The sequence below is a fragment of the Acinonyx jubatus genome, chromosome B3, assembly GCF_027475565.1.
Source record: "Acinonyx jubatus isolate Ajub_Pintada_27869175 chromosome B3, VMU_Ajub_asm_v1.0, whole genome shotgun sequence".
Lineage (NCBI taxonomy): Eukaryota > Metazoa > Chordata > Mammalia > Carnivora > Felidae > Acinonyx > Acinonyx jubatus.
Window position 1 is genome coordinate 59,078,238 of NC_069386.1, and position 17,146 is coordinate 59,095,383.

Here is a 17,146-nt window from a genome sequence, read left to right on the forward strand (position 1 = left end):
TTATAAAAATAAATGGGGGGGGGTGCCTGGGTGGCTCAGTCATCAATAACATCAATAACATCTTGGTTTCAGTGCAGGTCATCTCACTATTCATGAGTTCGAGCCTTTACTTTTGACTTGTTCTTAACTCTGCAATTAAATTTGTAAAATGTTCACCTTCTATCCTTTTTCTAAAGTCTTCCTAGTCACCTCTTGGTCCGATGAAGCCCATCCTCTAGGGTTTGCTGAACTAAAGTTTGTGGGTTAAATCTGATTTGCTACCAGTTTTGTATGGCCTACAAGCTAAGTATGTTTTTATATCTCTAAATGGCTGGGAAAAAGATAAGAAAAATAATATTTTGTGATACATGAAAATTATGTGAAATTAAAAGTCCTATTTCATGGTACATAAAAATTATATAAAAATAAAATTCTGGTGCCCATAAATAAAGTTTTATTGGAACATAGCAATGCTTATTTATTTATTTGTTGTCTATGGCACTTCTGCACTACAGCAGTAGAACTGAGTAATTCAGCAGAGACTGTATGACTTGCAAAGCCTAACATATTCACATATTCATGTCTGTTTCTTTATACATAAAGCTCCCGAACTCTCTTCAAGTAGATTCCTCAGGAAGGGTGCATATATACAGTATTCCCTAAGTGATGACATGTTCAAAATTCTATTTTTATAGCTTGGTTGGAGACAGTATCCTTGGTTTGCATTTTCTTTGCTTGAAAACAGAGCCTTGCTGTTGTCTTGTTTTACATGTTGCTATTGAGAAGCCTGTTACCAGTCTAGTTTTCTTGCTATTATGTTATTTCATCTTTTTACCAGAAGGCCTCAGGACATTTATCTTTAAAGTCTAGCAATTTTAGGGGCGCCCAGGTGACTCAGTTGATTAATTGTCCAACTTCAGCTCAGGTCATGATTTTGCAGTTCTTTGTTTCAAGCCCCGTGTCGGGCTGTGTGCTGACAGCTCAGAGCCTGGAGCCTGCTTTGGATTCTGTGTCTCTCTCTCTCTCTCTCTCTCTCTGCCCCTCTCCCGCTCATGCCCTATCTCTCTCTCTCTCTCTCTCTCAAAAATAAACATTAAAAAATAAAAATAAATAAATTCTAACAATTTTAGTAGGATATACTTCAGAGTTGATGATACTGGGTTGAGTTTTAGTTATTCATGAGTGCTTTCAATGTTTAGATTTAGGTCTTTTATTTTCAGGAAGTTTCCTTAGATTACAATGGGGGTTTCTGTTTTTGTGTTTTGAGAGAGAGAGCATGAACCGGGGAAGGGCTGAGGGAGAGAGAGAATCTTAAGCAGGCTCCACACCCAACACAGAGGAGCCCAATGTGCGGCTCCATCTCACAACTGAGATAATGACCTGAGCTGAAATCAAGAGTGGGATGCCTAACCAACTGAGCCACCCAGGCGCCCCAGATTATAGTTTTAAATAACAGCTCTATTCCATTGTTTAGGTTTTCTTCTTTGGTGACTCCATTTATACTTAGGTTGGCTCTTTTATGTGTATCTTCTGTTGCAACCACTTTCTCTCTGACCCTGTATGTCTTTGCTTCATTGCATTATCATTTGTTGATTATTTTCCTGCTTTGTTTCAATGCTGTTTATTTTTCATTTGAGTCTTTTGTCTTGGATACCTTGTAATTTAGAATTCACTTCAAGTAGGATTTTCTAGTTTTCTGCTATTTTTTTCCCCGAGTTCAGTCAAGTCTCATATTCCTTTTGTGTCCATGTCTGATCTTAGTTTCTGTATTTCTAATTAAAGGTGCTTTAATCCGATTAAAGGCTTTCATATCCAGCAAATGTTTGAGGCATGTAATTAAGTTTAGAGCATTACATTACAGTTTTCTTCAGTTTTGTGGTTGGGCTTTGGCTCTGATTGCATTTTTTGCCTTTCTTTTTTGGTAATAGTTTTGTATATATATTTAAATTTTTTTTTAATGTTTGCTTTTCAGAGAGAGAGAGAAAGAGAGAGAGAGAGTGGGGGAGGGGCAGAGAGAGAGGGAGGCACAGAATCCAAACCAAGCTCTAGGCTCTCAGCTGTCAGCACAGTGCCCAACATGGGGCTTGAACCCACAAACCACAAGATCATGACCTGAGCCGAAGGTGGACACTTAACTGACTGAGCCACCCAGGCACCCTAGTTATAGTTTTGAATGAATATGGTCTGTTTCTTCTTTTTCATTTCATGGACAGGGTTTACAAGTGCTGTTTTCTGTCAGTTCTGCCCTCTTCTGTGTAATTTCTTTTATAGATGATGTTGAGAGTAGAGGTGGCATGTGTTGTTTCTCTCATTTCTGTAGGATCCTTAATTTTTCCTTCTTGTTTCCTTTTTTCATTTACTGACAAATCTTTAAGGGCTTATCACCTTTTTTTTCTGTATTTCATTTTCCTACAAAAGCAATGCTTCTCTGAGGTTGCTACTGCTGGTCCTACTCACTTTTGATCTCTTTGTCTGTGAACCCTCAAGTCTCAACCTGTGTTCAATAGTTGTTCCTCAGCATGATTTTGGGCATGATTTTGTCTGTGCTTCATCTAAGTCCTCTGTACCCATCTCTTCTCTTTCATGGAATCTCTTAAGCTCCTTTCTCGTCTGCATTTGTGAGCTTGAAGTAATAGGCAACAGGAACTTTAATGGAACAAATCATTTGAAGATCGTGGCATTTATTTTTCATCTCTCAGTAATGCTGCAGACATGAGTCATGTGGTTTTAGGGCTTTCCTTGTTCATTGTATGTTTTGGAGGGGGGAATTTGGGGAAAGATTCAAAATTAGGCCATTGTCATCATCCTCTATCTGGATTCACATATCTGCATTATTTTTTTGTTGTTTGCAGGAACCTTCAAAGGAAAAGGGTTGTAAAAAATTTAGGTACAATGGAACATCAAATAATTGTAAATATTGTATACATTTCTTCAACATACAAGTATTATTATAATGAGTTTTAGAAGTGTGTTTAAGCAGAAAAATCTCATTACTCGAGCATTTTAGGTGTTGTATGGTGGGTTTTTTTTTTATCATACTTCACAATCTGTTCTCCATTAGTACACAATTTTAAAAATTGTTATTTAAAAATTAGATGTTTCAAAGCATGTTTCAAAATTTTATCACTTTGAAGGCCCATTTTTGTTATGGTTAAGTATTTAGATTATTTTCTTGTTAACTAAAATGGTTTCGGATATATTTTCTATTTCATTAAAGGCAAGTAAGGTTTAAGTATTGGGGAGTATTGAGTCATCTTTATCCTTTCTTGCTTTGTAAGATGTTTTGAAATGAAGACAAACTCATTTTTCATTTGTCAGATGCATACTTCTACTGGAGGGGGATTTTGTGACTGTGGAGACACAGAGGCATGGAAAACAGGCCCTTTTTGTATAAGTCATGAACCTGGAAGAGCAGGTACCACAAAAGAGGTAAGGATATTATTTTTAAAAATTGCTAATTATTTTAAGCTCGATACAATTAGATGGAGATAAATGTTATGTGTGTGGATTAAACTCAATTCCATTAAGAATCCTGAGTTTTATGTTCCAGTATTTAAATGTAAGGAGTTTTATTCCATTCTGTGTTCTTTATTTGTCTAAAGAAAGAGTGAATTTCTTGGTTCTATTTGTTAAGCAGTCAATTTGATAAGTAAGAATGAACAATATATAAGCCTAAAAGAGCAAATGGAACGGTAGAATTGACACATAACTTTAATAATGCTTTTGTTAAAGAAAAAAATAGTCAACAAATTGATTATCCATTATATATCCTAATCAAGAAAAAGTGGGCAAGCCCAGATACAGACAATTAGGAAGGAGAATGGGAAAATAACTATAGACCCATAGACGAAGAAGAAATTGAAAGGATTATAAAAGACTCTTTACATGACTCTGTGCAAATACATTTGAAGATGGATCATTTTATCAAATAATATACAATTTTATAATTTATTCAAACAGAGAAAACATAAACAGTTAATAACGATTGAAGAGATTCAGAATATAGTCTGTCACAAGAAAGTACTTCCCTAAAAAATGCTGTGTTCAAATGGTTTCACAGAGTAATCCTTTTCAAAACTGCAAGAAATAGTTTTAGTAGTCTTTAAACTGTTCCATGTAGTCCTATAGCAGTGAAGACCCTTAGCGCCCAGATTTTGATGTCTTTAAGTAGCATTACTCACTAAAAGAAATCAGGGCTTATAAAAATACCTGACCAGGTGAAAATACATTATCAGGGAATAGGTAAGCTTGTGAGGATGGGTTTGTATTAAAAGAATCTAGGATCTAACTTGAAAGAGCTGTCACTGATCTGAGTTGGGCAATTGGAGTATCATAATAATACTAATAAGTAACTACTATAATTGAATGAATCAAAGTACATGAAAATTCATGAATTCCTAATAAAACTTATAGAGAGCTTAAATAAAAAAATAATTTTGCCAAGTCACTGGTTCATTGCTATGGTGATGGTTATTATATAATTTCTTCACTCTAAAAATTGGTAAAGGGAATGAACTAAGCATTTATTCTACTTTTTCGATAGGAATTGTATTCCATTGTAAACAAGTATTACCAGTATATGAGGTAAAGCTCTTCTTTCTAGATGCATGCTATCTCCCTAATAGAGAAGATTTAGTAGAATTAGAATAATTAACATTTTTTATTTAAAAAAATTGTTTTTAATGTTTACTTATTTTTGAGAGAGAGAGAAAGAGAGACAGAGCATGAGTGGAGGAGGGGCAGAGAGAGAGGGAGACACAGAATCCGAAACAGGCTTCAGGCTCCGAGCTGAGAGCACACAGCCTGACGCGGGGGTCGAACTCACAGACTGAGATGAGAGATCATGACCCGAGCCAAAGTCAGACGCTCAACAGACTGAGCCACAGAGGCGCCCCATCATTTAAAAAATTTTTTTAAATGTTTATTTGTTTTTGAGAGAGAGAGAGAGAGACAGAGCATGAGTGGGGGAGGGCACAGAGAGAGGGAGACACAGAATCCGAAGCAGGCCCCAGGCTCCGAGTCGTCAGCATAGAGCCCGACATGGGGCTCAAACTCACAAGCCGTGAGATCATGACCTGAGCCGAAGTTGGACACTCAACCAACTGAGCCACCCAAGCGTCCCTAGAATAATTAACATTTTGCAAACCCTAAGGAAATACTTGCTTCAGACAAGGATCATTAATAGATGCTAAACCCATTAAGACATCAGTTGATAAGCAACAGTATTCACATAGTTCTAAATTGTCATCTTATAGATTACCTGCTAGTCATAAAGGAAAAAAGTGAAACTTTATAATGGAGGTATCATACTGTCATCTCCTGAAACTAGTCATCAATATTAGCATCATTACTAATAGCAGGGCAATATGGCATAATGAGTCTCTTCATAGCATATAAAATAAAGGCCATAGGTTAACATCTAAAAATCAGTTAATATAATACACCATATTAAAAAAAAAAAACCCAAACCACAAGATCATCTTACTAGATGTAGCAAAAGCCTTTTACTAAAGCCGGCACACTTTCATCATAAAAAAGACTTAAACTTATAAGGAACTTCCTCAACCCTGATAAAGGACACATATGGAAAACCTCACAGCTATTAGATACTTTCCCCTTAAGATCAGGAACAAGACAAAGATTCTGCTCTTGCCACATCTATTTAATACTCTATTGGAGGTTCTAGCTAGGGCAATTAGTAATGCAAGAAAAAGAAAAGGCATCCAGATTGGAAAGGAAAAAATAAAACTAGCTCTCTTTGCAGATTAACATGACTTTGTATATGGAATATCTTAAGGAATCCACAAAAAAAATTATTAGAATTAATAAGTTCAGCAAGAATGTAGGATACAAGATAATTATACAGAAATTACTTATATTTTTATACATCAGTTTTGAAAAATCAGAAGAAGAAATTGAGAAAAAAATCCACATTTACTATAGTATCAAATAGAATAAAATATTTAGAAATACCAAAAGCAGTATAAAATTTATATTCTGAAAACTGTTGAACACTGTTGAAAGAAATTAAAGATCTCAATAAATGGAAAAACATCCTATGTTTCTGGATTAGAAGACTTACAGGTTTTTTTTTTTAAGTTTTTATTTTAATTCCAGTTAGTTAACATACAGTATAATGTTAGTTTCAGGTGTACAATATAGTGGTTCAACACTTCCATACTTTACCCAGTGCTCGTCATGACAAGTGTACTCCTTAATCTCCATCACCTATTTCTCCCATCCCCACCCCCTCCTCACCTCCCCTCTGGTAACCATCAGTTTGTTCTGTATAGTTAAGAGTGTGTTTCTTGGTTTGCCTCTCTTTCTTTTTTTCCCCTTTGCTCGTTTGTTTTGTTTCTTAAATTCTGCATGAGTGAAATCAGATGGTATTTACAAGACTTAAAATTGTTAATGTAGCAGTACAATGGGTGTTTTTTCCCACCACCATCAAGTCATCAAACTCAGTTCTCTGTTGACACTGACCTAGGTCCCATAAATTTAGCTCAACCCTGACACTGTCTGCCTGGTAATAAGCATTAGATCCCACAGGCTAAGATCTTTCAGCTCTCTGAGTGTACCACCTTCCCCAAATCTCTGTGTGTTCACCAACCCAGAAGTACTCCATATTCTGTCCTTTTGGGTTGCACTACATAGGGGCATGGTTGATTAAATCATGGTCACCCAGCCCCCATCTTAGATGCTTTCTAAAAGTCACTTCAATAGCACAATGTAAGACTTTTAAAAATTCCTCTCATCCCTTTGGAAATTCCAAGAGTTTCAGAAGCTCTGAACCAGAAACAGTGAAGACCAAATATATTTCTTACTATAAATCACATCAAAGGCCATACTCCCCAAGTTGATGTACAGATTCAGCACAATTGCTATCAGAATTACAGCTGGGAATTTTTTTTCTCTCTCTTTTTTTAAATTGACAGGCTTACTCTAAAATTTATATTGAATTCTAAGAGACCCAGAATAGCCAAAACAACCTTGGAAAAGAACAGACTTGGAAGACTCACACTTCGCTATTTCAAAACCTACTACAAAGCAACAGTAATCAAGACAGTGTGGTATGACATAATGATGAGCATGGAGATCATGAGAATAGATTTGAGAGCTCGGAAGTAAACCCACATGTCTGTGGTCAACTGTTTTTCAACTAGAATACAAAGGCCATTCACTAGGGAATACTGTTTTTTATCAAATGGTACCAGAACAACTGGATATCTCCATGCAAAAGAATGAATCTGGATCCCTAACTCACACTGTACACAAAAATTAATTCAAAATGGGTCAAAGACCTAAATGTGGGAGCTAAAACTATAAAACTCTTAGAAGAAAACAGAGGGTAAATCATCATGACCTCAGATTTGGCAGTGGATTGATAGATATGACAGCAGAAGCCTGAGTAATAAAAGAAAGAATAGATAATTAGACTTCATCAAAAGACACTGTGAAGAAAATGAAAAGCCTATAGAATGGGAGAAATATGTTTGCAAATCATATTATCTGATAAGGAACTTATATCTAGAACTTACATAATATATTAGTATTATTGTAATTAAATAGTATTATAGGATAATGTAATATTCATATAGTATTCATAATAAATTATAGCATTCATAATAAATTATAGTATTCATAATAAAATATAGTATTCATAATAAAAGGTAGAAACAACCCAACTGCCCATCAGCTGATAAATGGATAAACAAATATGGGTAAATTGATATAATGTATTATTTGGCTATAAAAGAGAGGTAATGAAACATGCTTCAATTTGAAGAACCTTAAAAGTATTATGCTAAGTGAAAGAAGCCAGTTACAAAAGATCACATATGATTAATTTTATTTTATTTTATTTTATTTTTAATATGAAATTTATTGTCAGATTGGTTTCCATGCAACACCCAGTGCTCATCCCAACAGGTGCCCTCCTCAATACCCACCACCCACCCTCCCCTCCCTCCCACCCCCCATCAACCCTCAGTTTATTCTCAGTCTTTAAGAGTCTCTTATGCTTTGGCTCCCTCCCTCTCTAACCTCTTTTTTTACACCCCTCCCCCATGGTCTTCTGTTAAGTTTCTCAGGATCCACGTAAGAGTGAAAATGTATGGTATCTGTCTTTCTCTGCATGACTTATTTCACTTAGCATAACACTCTCCAGTTCCATCCATGTTGCTACAAAGGGCCATATTTCATTCTTTCTCATTGCCACATAGTATTCCATTGTGTATATATATAAACCACAATTTCTTTATCCATTCATCAGTTGATGGACGTTTAGACTCTTTTCATAATTTGGCTATTGTTGAAAGTGCTGCTATAAACATTAGGGTACAAATGCCCCTATGCATCAGCACTCCTGTATCCCTTGGGTAAATTCCTAGCAGTACTATTGCTGGGTCATAGGGTAGATCTATTTTTAATTTTTTGAGGAACCTCCACACTGTTTTCCAGAGCAGCCGATTACATTTAAATGAATGTCTGGAATAGGTACATTGATAGGGACAGAAAATAGATTAGTGGTTGTTTAGGTCTAGGGAGATGAGGCATGTGATGAGGGAGGAAGAAATCACTAAAGGGTTTTTTTGTTTTTGTTTTTTTGAGGTCATGAAACATTTCATAGTGATGTGATAGTTACAAATATTTATAAATATACTAAAAACCATTAAATAGTATATTTTGAGTGCATTGTATGGTTGGTGAATTACATCTCATGTTGTTAAAAATTTGAAGTACCTAGAGCCCCACTTATGAAATATTCTTTTTTTAAAATTTTTTTTAACATTTTATTTATTTTTGAGAGAGAGAGAGAGAGAGCAAGCACAAGTGGGGGAGAGGCAGAGAGAGGGAGACACAGAATCCAAAGCAGGCTCCAGGCTCTGAGCTGTCAGTATAGAGCCTGACATGGGGCTCAAAATCACGAACTGCAAGATCATGACCTGAGCTGACGTCAGTTGCTTAACCGACTGGGGCACCCAGGCACCCCTGAAATATGCTTGATAAAAGTGTTTAACCTGGAATACCTGGGTGGCTCAGTTGGTTAAACATCCAACTTCAGTTCAGGTCATTATCTTGCGGTTCATGAATTTGAGCCCCACCTCAGTCTGTGTGCTGCATCTCAGAGCATGGAGCCTGCTTCAGATTCTGTGTCTCCCTGTCTCTCTGTCCCTTTCCCACTCATGCTCAAAAATAAATAAACATTAAAAAAATTAAATAAATAAATGTTTAAGCTGAACTTAATGAAACCTTGAGGTCTAACTTCTAGCTTATAAGAAATACAGGGAAGACGTGAAAAACATAAAGAAGACCACAAGGAAGATAAGTGGGAAATGTAGGACATTTCAGGATAAATCTAGAATGTAGGAGTTTTTATAGGAAATCTGGCCTGGTTTCTGTCATGAAGAACAAAAGGCTGGAGGTGTGGAAGGGACATTCATTTAGATGTAAATGACTTAGACATAATCAAATGCTATAGATCTTTTGGGAATAATTAGGAAAATTGAATATGCTCAAGACATAGATGATATTTAAAAATTATTGTTCATGTTATTAGATATAATAATGGTATTATGATTATGTAGGAAAAATTTTTTATAGATACATATCAGAGTATTTGGGGGTAAACCTTAAAATACTTGAACAAAAAAATACATGTATGGAAAATAACCTAAATTACCTAAATCTTAGGTAAAAGTTGTGTTTCTTATACTGATCTTAGTTTTCTATATTTAAAATTTTTTATTGATAAACATAAATAAAAATCATCAAGTAAACTCCAGATAAACAAAAGCATAGAAACTGTTCTTAAGCATAGCAAGGGGAAAAGAGAAAGTTACCAAATTTGTTACATAAAGCTAACATATATTGATCTCAGATCTGACAAAATATAGAATTTACAGATCAGTTTTATTAATAATTGTTATGCTGAAATACTAAATAAAACATTAGCAGGTGAAATCAAGTTTAAAACAATCACATAACACTGTCATACTTATGTTCCTGGAATGAACTCTTCTTGGAATTCACCTGTGAAACCATTAATCCTGGCATTTTCTGGGAAAGTTAGCTCTTTGATAACATTCTCAGTTTCTTCCAGGATTATTGACATGAAATCAAAAGTCATTAATCATGTTTGATGATGAAACATTAGTGTATTCCCATTATAGAGACAAGAGAAGGAAATCTATTGCCACTGTTATTTAACACCTCCTGGAAGTTAATCAAATAGACTCACAGGATGAACTAAAATATATCAGTATTGGAGAGGAGGCAAAATACTCATGAGTGTATACCTGGAAAACCCAAGAATATTAACTAGAAAAGAAATGGAAACTAGAGTAGAGCTTGATCAAGTTATTGGTTACAGAACTCATATTAAAAACCATTAGTTTCAGGGGTGCCTGGGTGGCTCAGTTGGTTGAGCGTCCGACTTCAGCTCGGGTCATGATCTCGCGGTCCGTGGGTTCGTGCCCCGCGTCGGGCTCTGTGCTGACCGCTCAGAGCCTGGAGCCTGTTTCGGATTCTGTGTCTCCCTCTCTCTCTGACCCTCTCCCATTCATGCTCTGTCTCTCTCTGCCTCAAGGGTGAATAAATGTTAAAAAAAAGTTAAAAAAAAAAAACCATTAGTTTTTCTATTTAATGTATTTAACAAATATTAATTAAATGCCCTTACAAGCAATAGCTTTTAGAAAATGTAGTGAAAAGGAGTGCCTGGCTGGCTTATTCAGTAGAGCATCTGACTCTCCATCTCAGGGTTTTGAGTTCAAGCCCCACGTTGGGTATAGAGATCACTTTTAAAAAAATGTAGTGGAAGAAAAGATCTCATTCACTGTAGCATGAGAAAAGATAAAATACCTTGGAAAAAAGTAAGAAATCTGCCAGCTGTATTTTTTTTAACGTCTATTTATTTTTGAGAGACAGAGTGTGAGCAGGGGAGGGACAGAGATGGAGGTAGAGAATCTGAATTAGGCTCCAGGCTCTGAGCTGTCAGCACAGAACTCCATGCAGGGCTTGAGCCCATTGACTGTGAGGTCATGACCTGAACTGAAGTCAGACATCCAACTGACTGAGCCACTCAGGTACCCCTCTACCAGCTGTATTTTTAAAAAACTTGAAAACTGTACTCTGATAGGCATGAAAGAAAAAAAAAAATCAGAAGACAAACTTCATTCTTAGATTGGAAGATTCAGTATTACAAAGATAAAACTTTTTCTAGAATTAATCCACAAAGTCAATATATCCCCAGCCAAATACTCTTTTGGAACTTGACAAAGTAGTCAAAAGTTCTTCTGGAAAAATAGTTTGTGAAATTTGTCAGGAAAAGCTGAAATGAAGAGTTAGGAGTGTGAATAGGTCTAACAGATTTAAAATGTGTTAAAGAGCTCTAGTAATCCAAACAATGTGACTCTTGCTATAGGAGCAGACAGCAGATAATGGAATAGAAAAGAGTATATAAACCCAAATTGGTAGTATAGACAGAATTTCTGGTTGGTGGTGCTATGTAACTGACGACCCATTTGAGGAAAAAAATAGAAAAAACTTGATCAGATAAATTCCAAACTATCAAGGATTTTTAAAAGCTTTTTTATTTTTTATTTTTATTTTTTCAAGTCAATTCATTTTCGAGAGAGAGAGCACATGAAAGTGCATGGGGGAGGGGCAGAGAGAGCAGGAAGGAGAGAGAATCCCAAGCAGGCCCTGCGCTGCCAGTGCAGAGCCTGACGTGGGACTTGATCTCACAATTTGGGAGATCATGACCTGAGCCGAAATCAAGAGTCAGATGCTTAACCAGCTGAGCCACCCAGGCACCCCTAAAATATTTTTTAGAAAAGAAATTATAAACTTGTTAGGAGGAAATAATGACGTACTGGAAAAAACACTGCAATATGTCATAAAGTATAATGATCTATCAGTAAGAAACCCCTGGTATTCTGTATATTTGTGCTGACCACTCATGTGTGTAGTATACCCTATTTTATGAAACCCAAAATGTAAAGAAATGGAATTATATCTTGAGAAATAAAATGTGTTCTCTTCTCTTGAGTAGAAGCATTAGAGCACAACGTGAAGGGCTCTAGAACAGGTATCCTTGGTTTGCTTTGTAACCTGACTAATTAGCTCTGTGACTTTGGCAGAGTTATTTAACCTGTCTACCTTTCAGTTTATCTCTAACTGGGAGATAATACCATCTGCCTCACAGGGCTATGAGGATTAAATGAGATAATACAGGTAAAGTGCTTAGCCTTAGAATATGCCTGGCATATTGTAAGGGCCCAGTAAATGTTAGCTATCATCATCATTAGTGTTATTACAGCTCCGACTACTTTTTCCATTACCTGTTCTTACTTCTGATACTAATAATACCTCATATTTGTATATTTTAGATTTAACAGAGATCTTTCACAGGCATTATTATCAGTTTATCTTCCATTACTACTTTATGAGGTACTTATATAGTAGCTCCATTTTATGGAAGGAGAAACACACCCTCAGTAAAGTTAAGTGGCTTGCTCAGGTTTGCAGATCTGGCCAGTGGCAAAGTTGGACATAAAATTCAGATCTTTAGATTCTGGGATCCAGCACGGTTTTTAAAACCTTGAATTTAATTTCAAATTTATGAAAAGCTATAAAAATAAAAAGAGTACAAAGAACATTCATATCCATTCACCAATTGTTACCACTTTCCCCCATTTACTTTATTATTCAGCACTTGATGTTTAGATTGCCTCTCCTCTCTTCCTCGTTTACTTGCCCTGATCTCAGATGGCCATTCCTTCATTTAACAAATATTTATCAAGTACCTGTTACTTGATTAAATATTATCAAATGTCTATTACCTGAAATACCATTTAACTCTTTCAAATTTATTCTCATTTTTGTTTTAACAGATATTCTTTTTTTTTTTATTTAAAAAAAATTTTTTTTTCAACGTTTTTTATTTATCTTTGGGACAGAGAGAGACAGAGCATGAACGGGGGAGGGGCAGAGAGAGAGGGAGACACAGAATCGGAAACAGGCTCCAGGCTCCGAGCCATCAGCCCAGAGCCCGATGCGGGGCTCGAACTCACGGCCGCGAGATCGTGACCTGGCTGAATTCGGATGCTTAACCGACTGCGCCACCCAGGTGCCCCTTAACAGATATTCTTAATTCTGATTATTTCACTTTCCTCTTCTAATATTTTTGAAAGAATACTGAAATGTCTTGAAATAAAGTCAGAAAGTAATTTTATTCTGGAAAAACTGTCTTTGCATTTTAAATTAAAAAAAAATTTTTTTAATGTTTATTTTTGAGAGACAGAGTGTGAGTGGAGGAGGGACAGAGAGAGAGGGAGACACAGAATCTGAAGCAGGTTTAGGCTCTGAGCTGTCAGCACAGAGCCCGACGCAGGGCTTGAATTCACGAACTGCAAGATCATGACCTGAGCTCAAGTCAGATGCTTAACTTACTGAGCCACTGAGGTGCCCCTTAAGTTTTGTTTTGTTTTAACATTTTTATTTATTTTTGAGAGAGAGAGACAGAGCATGAGTGGGGGAGGTGCAGAGAGAAGGAGACACAGAATCTGAAGCAGACTCCAGGCTCTGAGCTGTCAGCACAGAGCCCAATGTGAGGCTCGAACTCACGAACTGCCAGATCATGACCTGAACTGAAGTTGGATGCTTAACTGACTGAGCCACCCAGGCACTCCTGTCTTTGCTTTTTAAATACCAAAGAATCCTTGGGAGTTAAGTTGACTCACTGAGTTTACAAAACTAGCTTCCCTTCCTCTGCCTCATGGATTTCCAGTCTGTTGGGGTTTTCTTGAATCATATTGCCTCAGAATACTGAATTTAGTTATGAACTAAACTGATCTTGGATTTCTCTGGATTTAGAATTTGATTGAAAAGGTGATTGGTCATTTAGGCTTATCCTAAAGGTAAATTTGGTTATTTTGGAACTAAGTCATTATCTGGAGGTGAGAGAAAGGTACCTATGACTAGCACATAACTAATCAATTCACTCAACACAAACAGCCCTGTGTACATAGCATTTTGTTTCATCTCTGCTTTGGTGAACGGAATCCGTACTCTACCAGGTGCGTTGCATTGTGCTAGCCATAGTGGGGATTTACCAAGTGTAATCAGATCTGGCTGATACTAATCAGTCAGTCATCCAGCATTTGGCAATGTCTTTTGAAGAGAAGCTGCTTTCTGGTATATGTGAAAGCAGTTTCTCTCAAGTCCTGCACTTAAGGTTGGTTTGTTTTTTTTTTCTTTCTGTTTACATTACAGCCCTTTTGTTTCCTCTCATTGACCTTCTTATTTTCTTTCTTTTTTTTTAAATTTTAAAAAAAAGTTTGTTTATTTTTGGCAGAGAGAGAGAGACAGAGCATGAGTGAGGGAGGGGCAGAGAGAGAGGGAGACAGAGAATCTGAAGCAGGCTCCATGCTCTGAGTTGTCAGCACAGAGCCTGACTCAGGGCTTGAACTCACAGACTGTGAGTTCATGACCTGAGCCGAAGTTGGATGCTCAACCGACTGAGCCACCCAGGCACCCCCCGACCTTCTTATTTTCTAAGCTTTAGATGCTTTGATTGAAAGTTTCTTATATATTTACCAGACCTCTTCTAAAGAACTCTGAATGATATGGTATAGAAATAATGAGTTGTTTATACATATATATGTAAACATATATATAATATAAATATATACATATATAAAATATTAATATATTATATATTATAATAAATAATATATTATCGTATTATTATATATTATATAATATATTATTTATTTGTTTATTTTGAAAGAGAGAGAGAGAGAGCGAGAGAGCACATGTGCAAGCAGGGAAGGGTTAGAGAGAGGGAGAGCAAGAGAATCCCAGGTAGGCTCCGTGATATCAGTGCAGAGCCTGACAGAGATGGAGCCCAAATCCACAAACTGTGAGATCATGACCTGGGCCAAAATCAAGACTAGGACGCTTAACTGACCGAGCCACCAAGGCACCCCATGAGTTGATTCTTTTAACCGTTCACCTCAGACTAGGTTTTTTTTTTGTTTGTTTTTAAGAATTCAAAAGGATATATTGAGCTAAAAAAAATATAAGAAAGAGGAATGTAGTGGACCAGTATTGGTCTTAGTACTTTGACTCTCTTTGTTTCTCTCTCTGGTAAATGATTCTGAGCAAAATCTCCTAAGAGAAGGTGACATATTGAAAAGAAGGTAAAAATTGAAATTATAAAGCATTGGGGAGTGAGAAAAAATTGGTGTAAAAGAGTAAAAATGCATAGGTTAAGATTTTATTCTGAACACAGAGTAAAATACAGTTCATTAGAACAGTCAGCAGCAGATAGGTTAAAATTTAATATTAAAATCTTATCCTGAATTTCTACGGGATTTTTTTTTAGTCTTAAAGAGCTCCTGTATTTTTTCCTGTTTACTCTTTTGTTTAAACAGCCTGTTGAGTTGCCATATTTAAAAATTGCATGCCATATTTAAAGATTCACCCATTTAAAGTGTACAAGTCAACAAATTAAAGTGTACAATTCAGCGCTTTTTGGTATATTTACAGAGTTGTTCAACCATCACCTCAATTATAGAAGCTTTTCATCACCCCCAAAAGAAACCCTGTACCCATCAGCAGTCACTCTCTATTTCTTCCAGACTCATCAGCTTTAGGCAACCACTGTTTTACTTTCTGTCTCTATAGATTTGCCTATTCTAGACATTTTATATAAATGTGATCATACACTATATGTTCTTTTGTGATTGGCTTTTTTCACCAGCATAATGTTTTCAAGGTTCATCCATGTTGTACCATTTACTTCATTCCTTCTCATGGCCAAATTATATTATGTTGTATAAATATTCACATTTTATTTATCCATTCAACGGTTGGTGGACGTTGGGGTTGTTTCCACTTTTTGGCTATTATGAATAAAGATGCTATGAATATTTGTGTATACGTTTTTATTCCAGAGGTATTTTTGTTTATCTTGGATAGATATGTAGAATGTAATTGCTGGGTCATATAACTATGCTAAATATTTAGAGCATCTGTCAGACTGTTTTTCAAATTGACTGTACCATTTCACATTCCCTCCAGGAGTGTGTAAGGGTTCAAATTCCTCTACATCCTAGCCAGTGCTTGTTATTGTCTGTCTTTTTTATTATTGTCACTGTAGCAGTGTGAAGAAGTATCTCATTGTGGGCTTTTTTTCATGTTTATTTAGTTATTTTGAGAGAGAGAGACAGAGAGAGACAGAGAGAAGAGAATCCCAAGCAGGCACCGCACTGTCAGCCCAGAGCCTGATGTGGGCTCAGTCTCACGAACCATGACCTCATGACCTGAGCCTAAATCAGGAGTCCGTGCTTAACCAACTGATCCACGCAGGCACCCTTCATTGTGGTTTTGATTTGTATTTCTGTCATGGCTTGTGATACAGAGCATCTGAATGCATTTTTTAGCTGATTCGTTTCAACAAGCGTTTTGTTAAGGACGTGGTGGTCTGTAATAAAAAGAACATTGTTTTTTTTAGAAGTCAAAGACTCAGGTTTTAGTCTTCTGCTATTTATAGCCTCTTTTACCTTAGAAGGGTTCCTTACCCTTTATTAAACATTTTTTTTAATGTTTATTTATTTTTGAGAGAGAGACAGAGAGACAGAGCATGAGTGGGGAAGGGGCAGAGAGAGAGAGACACATGAAGCAGCCTCCAAGCTCTGAGAGCTCAGCACAGAGCCCAGTGTGGGGCTCGAACCTACGAACCACGAGATCATGACCTACGCTGAAATCGGATGCTTAAGCGACTGGGACACCCAGGCGCCCCCTGCCCCACCTTATCCTTTCAATGCCTATCTCTGCCTGTCTTACAGAGTGGCTATGAGGTTCAGTTGAAATAAATAAGTTTTTTGTGAGCTTTAAGAGATAACCAAATGTTCTTTGATATTACCATAATTAGGCTACTCAGAAAGGCAGAGAACATTCATAAGGGAGAGCATCCCTCAGAAGGGGACTCTGTGGTTCTGTCTCCTTTTCTTTTTCTTTTTCTAAGATCCCACTCCCCTCCTTTTCTATCTGTAGCACTAAGTTGGCCACAAGGAATTAAGTGAATCTGATGTGAATAGCAACCCTCTTGAGCTCAACTTGAATTCATTCCTGAAGGATGGTGTAATGAAATCATTAAAAT

At 36.5% G+C, this 17,146-nt stretch overlaps 1 protein-coding gene and 1 long non-coding RNA gene across 2 annotated transcripts in view; one reads left to right on the forward strand and one right to left on the reverse strand.

Annotated features, from left to right (window-relative positions):
- The window catches only part of LOC113601798 (uncharacterized), a 92,232-nt gene that overhangs the window by 33,290 nt on the left and 41,796 nt on the right, over positions 1–17,146 (reverse strand). The window lies entirely within an intron of this gene.
- Positions 1–17,146, forward strand: part of UBR1 (ubiquitin protein ligase E3 component n-recognin 1) — a 130,707-nt gene that overhangs the window by 32,357 nt on the left and 81,204 nt on the right. The window contains exon 4 of the mRNA XM_015064866.3: positions 3,298–3,408. Within this exon, the coding sequence (XP_014920352.1) occupies positions 3,298–3,408 (111 nt within the window). The remainder of the gene's footprint in view (positions 1–3,297; positions 3,409–17,146) is intronic.